A 12,572-nucleotide genomic window follows, 5' to 3' on the forward strand; every position below is an offset into this window, starting at 1 on the left:
AATATGGAAATGGGCCTCTGTTGGTTTGTTTCAACATATTTCAAGCTGGAAAATACAGCCTGAGAGGCTAGGTAAGGGTTTTGCTTAAAATCCCTGTAAACATTTCCTGTCAACAGGATGAAACTAATACCAAAAAAAAATCTCAGATTTACCTTTAAATTTCAGATCACAAAGCAAAGCAATGAGGTTTCTTTTTTTTTTTTCCTTTATCATGAAGAATCACTTTAAGATTCTTCTTTAATGCACACTGTAATGTGGTTCATAGGTGTGTGCCTACAGGATAAGACCATAAACCAAACGAAGGGCAAAAGACACAGAATTATCTTTCTCTGTGAATTGCTCAATTCCACAGTGAAATTGCTGGTAACAGGTAATGAGGTTCAGTGAATGACATCTGGACTGGGGAACAACTGAAAATTATTTGCAGATAATAAAAAGGCTATGATGGTGGTTAGGGCCAATGCAAATAACAACCAATATAATTTCAAAGATTGACTGTCTCCCAAAAGAGATGCAGGAACAGGAGTTGAATAGTAGGGGGAGAAAGCCAACAACCCACAAACCAACACACCATATTTTTTTTTCAAGGATTTACATTTTAAGAAATAAAGTACATGTCTCCAGTTGTGAGGTTAGTCATATATCAGCTGAATACGCTCTGAACTCTTATGCAAATCATACTGCAGTGGCGATTATGGCATAATTTATGAGTAGGTTTGTGTCATGCAGAACTTGTGGAAACAATAGGGTATGCCTTTTTTTCAGGGTGTGTATCTGACTGCCACCAAACACAGGTGATCTAATGAGACTCCCTGAGGCTGACACCTCCTTTGTTTCCCTCAAGGAAACACATCCCCTGGGCTTCCAGGCGAAGAATGTTCACAAGGGAACCCACATAACCATAGAACCCTTTGACCCAAGTTCCTTCCTCCTGAACATCTGAATCACAGCACTTGATGGTTGACTGTCATGCACATCACACACCTGAGTCATTAAAAGGTACAGGCAAACAGTCCTCCTTGGGAATTAAATTGCTTACCTTTGAGCAATTCCAATAATCCCCATCCTAATTTACATGCACAGTCATTTACTTAATTCTTTTCAGGAATTAAAGCACAAGGAACATTATATTAGAGATTCACTCTCTCTCTCTTATCCTCATTCCCATATTCCTTCTGTGGGCTTCTGTGTACAGTTACCTCTCATCTTTCTCTACTAAAGAGAGAGGCAGCTGATAAGGATAATCAAGACATAAGCAGATGATTTTAAAATAATATATTTGGCTGACATGAGTTAGATTTTTCTTGCTTCCTAATTCAATATGGATAAGATTAAAACTATTATTAATCTCCATTTCCTAATATATAAGCACAGGTAGGAAGGGAAACGTGGTTAAAGGATTTAAAACTAACCTTACATTATCCGTACTCTGATAATCGATGGTGCACTATTCTTAGTATCTAAGAAAACTGAGGGAAAAACCCAACAACAGATTTTAGTTGCACTTCTGGGAAGCATACCTGAGGGCTGACTTATTCTCTGTACCCTAAAATAAACCAGATATATTTTGACTATTCAGTTCCAAATATCCTAAATATTCCTACCTATGAAATACTTAACTGCTTTTTCTTCAAATTGAGCTTCATTCTGATTTTTCATTGCAGTCTGACTAGCATCTTCCCAAGGTGGAATTTTAAACAGTAGCTTTGGCTGTTTAAGAGAGATGAGAGTAAAGAAAAAGAGTTGGAAAGCTCTATTGTCTTAAAATAATTGAAAGCACTATAAATAAGAATAGTTATAAAAATAACACTAACAGGACTACAATAGTTTCAAATAAATTTAATTTCTGCAGTAAGAGAAAATGATATCATATTGTACTTTTAAAATGTTCCCCCAAATAATTCCATACCCAACTGAGTCAGATTTTAGGGAAATCATTACTTGAAATTTAAAAGAGTTACTCTTCAGGATTATAAATAGAGTCGTGATTTAGTTCAATGTAGCTTCAGTTGTCTTGCTTTCAAAATCATTCCTGGAAGAACCTTATCCTAAATTCCAAAGTCTATGAAACAAAGGAATACAGAAGATGGGAGCTTGTTAACAGACACACCTGGGCAGTTTTAGTTGGTTAACGAAAACTACTTTTACACTCACAACCTTACCTGTGGATAATGAAGTGGGATATTAAAAGCTCAGGAAGGTCTGATTACTCAAAATTATACTTTCCTTCCATTTGCAAAATTATTTAAAATTCTACTAACAAAAATTTATTCTTCATGGAAGAACTCAAAAATTTATTGACTCTCTTCACTCCAGTTCCTCTTTTAAAAGGCAAACATTCTTGACACAGACAACCAGTAAACTAGTTCATTCCAGGACAAGGGTCAGCAAAGGACAGTGGGTCAAATACGGCCCACTGCCTGTTTTTATAGGTCCATGACTTAAGAATGGTTTTTATCATTTTAGTTGGCTGAAAAAAATTATAGTGAGAATAATATTTCATGACAAGTGAAAATGATATGAAATTCAAATTTCAGTTTCCCTAAATAAAGTTTTATTGCAACACGGCCTACTCATTTCTTTACATATTGTCTATGGCTGCTTTCATGCTATCGTGGCCGAGGTGAGTTGTCGCGAGAGAGCATACGGCCTGTAAAATTGAAAATATTTAGAATCTGGCCCTTTACAGCAAGTGTGGCGACTCTGTTCTAAGATTTTGGTATCCTACAAGAATTACTTCCTGCCTCACAGAGGTCACCCTGTAGCAAACCCTGTAAGTTTCTGGAAGGCAAGGATAAGGTAAAACACACTAACCAGGGACAAGAAAAGAGAATAGGAACCAGAAAGTTTTTACTCAACTTTTAAACTTTAAAACAAAATGTAAAAGTTGTAGTGTATGCATAAATACATATATCCAGAATATAAACCATTCCTCAGGCCACATAAGTTTTTTCCTTTTGTCCTTTATTCCTTTTATCCACTTTTTTTCTTTCCTTTCAATGTCTTTCCTTCTTTGCTTCCTTTCTTTCTCCCTTTCTCCTTTCCACTCATTTATTCACTTAATTAATTCATCCATTCATCCATTCACTCACACCTATTGAGGCAGACACTATGTTGGACATTGGGTACACAGTCATCAACAAAGAAAATAAGGTCTCTCTGCCTTCACGGAGCTTACATTCCAAAGAAGAAGACAAAGACATAAATAAAGAAGAGACCCAGGAACTGTGATGGGGAGTGAGGGCAGAGGTTTACTTTAGACAGGTTGTCAACTTAAGTTCCCACAAAGGGGTGAAATCTGAGCTGAAACTGAAAAGATGAAAATGAGCCATCATGGAAAGAGCTAAGAGAAAAGCACTACAGAGAGAGAGAGTAGAAAATGCAAAGGTCCTGGGACAAGAAAGGATTGTTTAATTTCAGAAACAAAAGGGACACTGGTATGTGTGCTGTGGCTGTTAAAGAAAACATTCCTTTAAATTACCAGTATCATAAAAATCAACACTATTTATTAAAAGCTTATTATTTGCCAAAAATTGTATGGGGTGCTTTACACATATGTTCTCATTTAATGCTCACAAAAACTCTCAATAGGTAAATATTATTAATTTCACCTATTAATTTCATTTAAAGTCAGAGAAACAGACTCAAAGACATTAAATGTATTAAATTTCACACAGTGATTAAATGTTGAAGCTTAGACTGTAATCCAGGTCCACCTGACTCAAAGGGGTTGACACTAACCCTCAAAAACAAATTAAAGGTCACATTAAAAATATATATATATATTTAATAGTTCTACAAAATGGAGCTAATGGAAATACCATGTGCTGACAGTACAGTTTTATGAGCAAACAGACAATAAACACTTTTTTATTACCATCAGGGCTATTTTTTGTGTGTGTGGTAGAGGTTAGCGGATACACCGGAAAACTGTTCTGGAGCGTCTTTCACAAAATTACACATGCCAGAACAGCATTCCAGAACTTTATTTTTAACAGATGTCAGGTGACAGTGTAACGAAACACACACTATATCACAATAAAATTTAACGTTCAAATAAAAACCATTATTTGTACACATTTTTATATTTATTTATTATATAATAAAAGGGATTATATTTTTGCCATATGCCTTCCTTAAGTAAGTTGCATCTCCTTCTGACATCTGGGCCCGACATTAGGTCAGCTGAAGCACGCACAGTCAATACCACTGGGGAAATAGAAGAAGAAACGATAAAGGAAAGCAAAGATCTAAACTTAATTAGCTGTGATGTTGTGCAGTTAAATGGCACATCTACTGTGCTGGTCTCCCAATTCTTTTAGATCTGGGCTGCAAGAGCTTAGATGCATCTCTGAGTTCATAAATGGCCTCTTCCCCCAACCCCAGTTTCATTTGAGACAAATTTATTAGTTCTTTCCTAGCAGTGAAATGAGAACTAGGGATTTCAATTACAAGAAGAGTGTAGTAAAGGCATGGAGTCTCTTGTAGGTAATATTTTTCTATTTCATGTTATGAGCAAATATAGAAATATTATTAACAGTCATTAAATGTTATTTATTAGCACGCTAATAAGCTTTCCCATTTTCAAAAGTAAACATTAAACTTTTAACAAATTAAATTTAGAATAGTAAGTGTAATGCAGATACTCTGGAAAAGGAATGCACTTCACAATCAAATTTTTAAAGCCAAAATAACCATTGATTATGATAAAAAGACAAAGATATAAGAGGAGATGCTTATTAGTCATTCTTTCAGCTCATTTTAGTTTTATCACTTTTTGCACAATTTAAAATTTATGCAAAGTTTTCAATGTTGCCTTTAATTTTTGCCAGAATATTTTGAACCTGGTTTAAAACTGAAATTGAAGAAGCCGGAGGAGGGCTTTAATAACAACTTTCTTCAGTCTGTTTATTTAAAATGTGATGAATAAGCAAAATGAAAAGGTGCAGAACGGAAAAAGAAAAATGATCCCTTCTCCTTCCTAGAAGTGCTGGAGATTACTGGATTGTTCACAGTCTCACATCAGGAATTGAAATGTTCCTCACATGCCAATAGCCAAATATATATACAATACCATCCCAGTTGCCATGTATAAGTAAGTTGATAGCCTAAGGGTTTATAAGTAGTTTTAAAGTTATAGAAAGGTAGTAAGAGGTTTCACGAATATTAAGTCCCCAGTATTGCCTGACTTATTTAATGTACTTTCTAAAAATTATTTAGTTTCTTATAGTCTTTTTTTGAGGAGGTAGGGGGTCAGTAGTATTTTACCACACTAAATGCTTAATATGTTTGCTAACGAGTCATTCTTATAGAAAAAATATGGAAGAAATTAAAAGACAGAAGGTCAGGAACCTAAACAAAGTGTAGAAATTCGGATCTCTATAAGCTCGTGAGGCATTTAAGCACAGGGGTATAGAAGCCCAGCGGATTCTAACAGCCCTGTCACTTATGGGCTGAGCAAGCAATGAGCTTTAGCTTCTTTATCTGTAAAATGAGAATAACAGTATTTACCTTGTAGAATTGTTGTAAGGAATAAATGATATATATTTAGAAGTTTTAGCATAGTGTATGACACAAAAGAATTGCTCGGTAGCTATTAACACCATTCATTAACAAGTCAGAAGGTGACTTTTTTCTTGTCTTTGATGAAGGCCCCATCACCCTTTGGGGCCGATCTGGCAAAATCTTGACAGGAATTTACAAGTGCTAAATAAGCACTTGTTAATATATTGAAACATAATATTAGTGAGTTTTCAAGACCCCAGATTGGGGAAATCCTCTATATTGTTTCTGGAAAATCAGCCAGAGGTAGGAATCGGAGATAGTCCTAGAAGTAAGAGTTATAGTTTCTTTCAATGATGTCCTGTGAATGCTTAGAACCTCAGAGATTTATGAGTCAACGGAAACTCTTTCAACCAGAAATGTATTATTGATGAGCATTTGTTGCCAAATCTGTTGCATACTATAAACATTACTAGAAATATGCTCTTCACAACTGTCAACGTTATCAGGAGATGGAAGACAAAATGGAGAACATGTGTTACGGTCTGAATGTTTGTGTCCCTCCCAAAATCCATAGGTTGAAATCCTAACCCCCAATGTGATGGTATTAGGAGGTGAGGCCTTTGGGAGGTGATTAGCTCATGAGGGTGGAACCCTCATGAATGGGATTAGTGCCCTTTTATAAGAGACTCCAGAGTGCTCTCTGCCATGTGAAAACAGAGTGAGAAGACGGCTGTCTATGAACCAGAAAGTGGGCCCTCACCAGATACTGAATCTGCCAACATAAATACTGAATACAGATACTGAATCTACCTTGGTCTTGAACTTCCCAGTCTCTCGAACTGGGAGAAATAAATGTTTCTAGTTTCAGCTACCCAGTCCAAGGTATTTTTAGTATAGCAGCCTGAATGGATTAAGACACACGGTTATCTGTCTGAAGTTTAAGGCCTATCTAGAGACGTGAAGTGAGAAGAATAAGCAGATACTTATTATGGAGAATAGTCTTGAAATGATCACTTAAACTGCAACTCAAATGAAATTGCCCCAAATTGTAACATGACAGTTGACTCTGCAGACATGGCAAAAACTTTCAGACAAGCTCAACAGTGTGAAACATCCTAAAGCGCATAGTTTTCATTTTTGACACGAAAATATAAGCTGCTTTCTACATCTTTACATCAGCCCCAGTGCCCATGGAGCTCAGATTCAGACAAAGACACCAGCGATGTTTTACGGATGTGTTGATTTTCACGGAGCCAACTGCAAAGGGAGTGATGTATGGAGAGAGAAAAAATAACTTCCCCTGTTGTGGGAGCAATTTACAAAATCTATAACACACACTTGGTTCATTTTCACTACCAAGGTTTTTAGTAAACTTTCTGTCACAGGGTAAAAATTTGGGCTTTTGAGTTCAAAGACCACACTTTATCTTCGCATTTTTTACATGTTTCCAAACGGCATTTGTCTTTTTCAGAGGCTTTTTTAGATGCTTAACTCAAGGAGACTGCTGAATCCTGAAGACCTGTGCTTTGCATGCCTCTGGATAAACAGAACCAGCCACATTTTTATACTTTATATCCCCAAAAGAAAATGATCTAGTCAATCAACTTCCACACATTCAGACACAAGAATACTTCACTCTCAGTGCATTCTATTTTCCAGTTTAATTCTCTCATAAATTTGGAATTAAAATTAAGTTGCAAATTTCAGGTAAAATAGGGTGATAAAACTTAATGATCACTAAAATTTCAAGTGGAATCTATTTTACTGATCTTGGTTCCCTGCTCTCCGGAGGCTTCTGGATGTAGTAAACTGAAGTGTGCAAATCTAATTGGCTGAGACCCTACTTGACCCTAATGCAGACTGCTAATGTTTTATCTCTGTTGAGACCTCATACCGAATTTAAGGCTTAGTAAGCCTCTTCATCTTTTGAGAAAATAGAGATTTTAATGAGGCATTAAGTCACCTAGCCCTAAAAGTGGCAAAGTGTTGCCCAACTCTCCATCCCCCATAATCACCCACGTTTTGTTTTGTTTATGTCATTGCTTAGAACAGCTATTTTTTTTTTTATCACGTATCAGAAAAAGAAATAGATGTACATGTGATTTGCCTATGTTCTGGGGAATGCATCTTGGAAAGAATAAGGAGGTATGCATTACATTTTGGTTTCTAGAATGATAGAAGTTCCATTATAACTCTCATGAGTCAACCTAGAGATAAGCAGGATACTGAATTTACCTTCTAGTTTAATAAAGCCTGAAACCGTCAATCCCAATTTATCAATTTATTCAAACTGGGACTTCTAAAAATGTACTTTAGTATCTCCCAAGCAAATTAAAATTTCTGGGGAAATTTAGGAATTGCTTTAACCAATCTCTCAATTCTTCTGGAGATCCAGTGATAGAACACAGCATCCCACCTCACCTTCACTTTCCCTTCTAACGTAACTCAAGGACTCTTAGCTGGTCCATCACTGCATTTCTACCCATAATCTCTAAAATCCCCAAACCACTCTGTGGTTTGAAAGTACAGGGTATAGGCATTCTACAGTCAGGCAGAAATGACTGACAGCAAAACCACAGAAATTATCCAGTTGGTCTGTCACTAGCCCAGTCTATCACATGGTTGTTTACCAGGATGATCGGCCATCTACTGGTACCACTGAGATGTTAATGCACTATAGTGTCAGCCTCTGCCAGGGCAATTTATTTGCCCATGTCAGTTTTTTGTCTTTAGAGGTTTTTCTTGCCCAGTTTATTTCCAACAATATGTCTGCCAACTCTACACTGGAATTCTTTTCCATATTATAATACCCCTATATTAATATTTATTAGACTTGTTCCAAATGAACTAAGAAATTCCAGTTCTAGTTTTTTCTTCAAAATACTGTGCTGCCATAGGCTACTCCGTAAGTAGCTGAAACAAAGTAACGGCTGAGAAAAAGATTATCTTCTCCTCCCCGCTCATTTCAAATGCCCTTGCCTAAGTACTACATAGGTGACAAAACCAAAACCAAACACCTGCCCTCCACTTCCAAAACAAATCAAATCCTTCAAATGGAAGGTTCCAGACTATTTTTAAAAGCTATCTGGGAGAGAAGTCAAATATAATTATAGGTCATCTGAAAAACAGTATGTTAATAATGCTGCTTAACATTCAAGGTCATAGCTTCTGGAATGTCTCAGAAAAAATACATTTTTTAAAAAACATAAACCCAATTTTTAAAAATTAAATGAAGGATTCAGCTCATTCTAATGAAAATACTGATACTGAAGAAAGTGTCCAGAAGTATTTGTGACATTTAGATTAGAAATCCTACAACTAAAATGTTTCCTTTTTCCTCTTAAAATAATGAGATTGATATTCATTTGTAGCCCATATAATCAATTTCACTATCACCACATTGTGACTTTTTTCACTTTCTCATTGTATTTACTAGCTATCCAAAGATATAATACTTCCTTTAGCATAATCTGACCAAAATCTGAATTTAAAATCAAGGTTGCCCATGGAAGGAGGAGAGGGATGGGTAAGAGAGAGGGAGAGGACGAAAGAGGGAGAGAGGGAGAGAGAGAGAGGAAGAGAGGGATGAAGGGGGGGCCCCGGGAGGGCAGGGAGATTTACTGCTTTGTCCCCAGCATGCAGCACGATGTCTGGCACATAGTAGATGAAAATCAATAGTGCGTGAAATTAATATTTATGGAGGACCTGCCACGCACCAACATTTACACATTTCTTATCCTAGTTAATTCTCCCAATAGTCCTATGAAGTCAGTATCATTATTGTCCCCAGTTTATAAACATGGATATTGCCTCAAAAAATGACCTAAAGATAGCCTAGTAAAAGAGGAAAATGAATTAGAAAAATCATGTTCATAATCATCTAGTTTTATCTCATTTAAAATAAAATGAAAAGTGAGATGACTGTAAGTTAGCGTAAGAGGAGAGGCATAAGCGGCGTTTTCCAGACACCCTTCAGTGACTGTCATAGGGAGCACTTTGAAGCTTTTCGTAACTAAGCACGACACTCGTTTGGTGTGATTTGCATTCTAGGGTTCACAAAGCAACATGAGAAAAAGCAAGAACCTGATGAAAGGCCAACCAGGTAGGTTGCTATTAAAAAAACGGAAACAAAAAACAACAGCACCTATGACTACCAGCCGTCACAAGTAAGGTGTCAGTCAGTGAATACTTTTCAACTAAATTGAGGAAACGTGGACTACCTTTTGTATCTATTCAAAATGTTTCAGCTGATCTTGAGTGGATTAAAGAAGGGATTTGCTTGTTTCAGTGTACCTCAAACCCATATGCAAATACGACTCTGATACCGTATCACACATTTATAGTCAAAGACAATACTTTGTTTTTAAGAGGAGCAGCACACAACGTAACTGCAAATGAATGTCACACAAAAAAATGAGCCAGACAATGTTAAGCTCCAGTGAAGAATTTCAGTAATTACCAGCTGCACTGTACAAGTCACTGTCAAATATGTTTGTCTCCATTGTTTGCAATTCCTCTGAAGATTGAAAGCACTCTCCTCTCTGCTGCCCGCCCCGTCTCCATTTTATCCTTTTCCTTTCCCGCTGATTCCTACCACTCATGCCAAATTACTCACTTATTGACTTTTTGTTTCAATGCTACATTCAAAGAGGGATTAGAGCACGATGGAGTAAAGGAGAGAGAGTGAAATCTATGTGTTGTTTTTCAATAGTAGACTTTACAGAGAACCAGGAATAGGTGCTATATAAATAAGAGCCAGTAGAGTGGCATTCATTTGTTTATTTAGTCAACAGAAATTTACTGAATACCTCCTATGGTGAGGCACTGGGCTAACTAGTGGATATTTGGGAAAGTGAAAGACACGCGAGTTGCTACATAGGTATGATAGGAAATTACTTCATTATATAGCAAATTTTTATTTTAAAACCTAAACCCCTTAGTTAAGTGGATTTGAGGATTTAACAAATATGTATTGAGTTTTATTGATTATTTTCCCATAGAAATATTCTTTGCTAAGCTTCATGACACTATGCTCCCCTGAAATTATTTTCTTTATGTCTTAGACTCCTTTGCAAGATTTTCATCCTTAGCCTGTTGCTTAAGTGTTGGTGTTCCCTAGGGTTCTGGCTTAAGTTTTCATCTCTTTATGCTACATACTTCCTCTGGGAGTTCTCATTGCTCCTATGACTTTTAGTATTATCTAGATGATATGGAGACTAGATCTGATGATACCAGATTCTGCATGTTCAGTTCAAACTCCTTCTGAGCTCTAGACTCATATATGAACACCCTCTTGACATTGCCACCTGGATGCTTCAAGGTACCCAAACTCAAGATACCATAACTTGAACTAATCAACTTACTCTGATCTCAAGGATAAACATAATCATCCATGAAGTTGCCCAATCAAGAAACCTAAGAGTCATTCTTAATTCCTTCCTTTTTACTTCCTAACAACCAATCTCAAAGTTCCATGGATTCTTATATCCTAAAATAGATCAAGAAACCATCCATTCCTCTTCATGCTCTCTGCTACCATCCAAGCCAGATTACCATCATCTCTTGCCAACATTCTCACAAACATTTGCTTAATTGGTCTCCCTGGTTTCAATCTTGCCTGTCTCCAATTATTTTAGACTTTACAGCCACTTACCTATTAAAAACGTAAAGCTGATCATATTGTTTCCTTGTTTCAAACCCTTGACTGGTTTCCCATATACTAAAGGTAAAATCCCAACTCCTTTACGAGATCCTTCAGACCTCTACAAACTCCTGTCTTGCCTCTCCTCTTCCGGATGCTACATTCCACCATAATGAAATTCTTTCAGTTCCTTAAACACGAAATTGATGCTTTCTTTTACCTCTGGCCTTCCCATATCCTTCACACTGCCTACAAGTTTTTTTATTTTTACTCCAAACTTGCCAATGCTAACTCCTCATTATTATTTAAGTATCGGCCTCCTTTGGGAAGCCCACTTAGATTGCCACTCCAAACCAGCTCACCCTACCCACGTTCAACCCCCTACACTTGCACCCAACCTACCCTTATCTCCATCAAACCAAGAAAGGTGTTATATGTTCCCATAGGGACTTATACATCCCTTTTAATATCATTTTTTAATATTATAAACACCTATTTAACATTCTTGTCCACTAATTCTGGTGTACAGGGCAAGAAGTTATCCAGTATAAGCAGCTTGCTTTTGTATCCCTAGCATGTAGTACAGTGCCTTGCACAGAATTGGTGCTCAATAAATATTTGTTCAATGAGTAAATGGAGCACCTTTTACTTACAGGAAACTGGAAAAGGATTAGAGATAAATAAACACCCACTATCCTTAAGGAGGAAAACATTAAATGCATAATGTCTGTTATACATAATTATATGATGATAATGAGTAAATAAAATTGACTACCATTTGGATACATGGGGATCTGCTAACATTGTAAATTGGAATTAAATATTTAGCTCTCCCTTCTGGGACAATCTAATCTACACTAAACACTTCTGGAAGACAGTTTTATGATTTTATATTACAAATGAGAAAATAGGCACAGCAAAGTTAATTGAGTTACTCAAGGTTACTCAGTGAATCAGAAACAGAGCCAGGACTTAAAATTCATGTGCTATCATTTTATTTTTTTGAAACTATTTTGTCTTTTTCTCCCCAAAATTCTATTGTGTTATGGTAGGACTTCAATCTATTATACTTTAATAGTCTTCTCAACAGTATCACCCGTGATATTTATATTTGAATATGGAAACTCAGGAATGTAGGCACTTTTCGATAGATTTCCCTCTAGTCTTTAAAATGAAATGCTTTCTGTGACGTGTCTCTGCATTCTTGGGCACTATGAGAGGTGTCAGTTCCTTCTTTGTTCTTAATAGAGTGTTAGTATTAGGCACTAATTGCCACTGCAAAGTGCCAACATTGCACTCTTCTACTGTTGGACATCACATAAAATACTCTACATTTATAAATGTCCAAAGTTAGTTGGCTGGTGCATTCTATTGCACTCAATGAGCATTTTGGTAGAAAATGCTGCCAGTACTTAATAAATATTTG

The 12,572-nt window shown here is 36.4% G+C and overlaps 1 protein-coding gene across 10 annotated transcripts in view; it reads right to left on the minus strand.

The window, feature by feature from the left end:
- Positions 1–12,572, minus strand: part of CEP128 (centrosomal protein 128) — a 393,976-nt gene that overhangs the window by 72,960 nt on the left and 308,444 nt on the right. For 7 of the 10 annotated variants that reach the window (XM_058567480.1, XM_058567475.1, XM_058567474.1 and 4 more), the window contains one exon: positions 1,621–1,710. The exons of the other annotated variants lie outside the window; for them this stretch is intronic. In XM_058567480.1, coding sequence (XP_058423463.1) covers positions 1,621–1,710 — 90 coding nt within the window. The remainder of the gene's footprint in view (positions 1–1,620; positions 1,711–12,572) is intronic. 10 annotated transcript variants of the gene reach the window in all.

Source organism: Diceros bicornis, chromosome 24 (genome assembly GCF_020826845.1).
Source record: "Diceros bicornis minor isolate mBicDic1 chromosome 24, mDicBic1.mat.cur, whole genome shotgun sequence".
Classification (NCBI taxonomy): domain Eukaryota; kingdom Metazoa; phylum Chordata; class Mammalia; order Perissodactyla; family Rhinocerotidae; genus Diceros; species Diceros bicornis.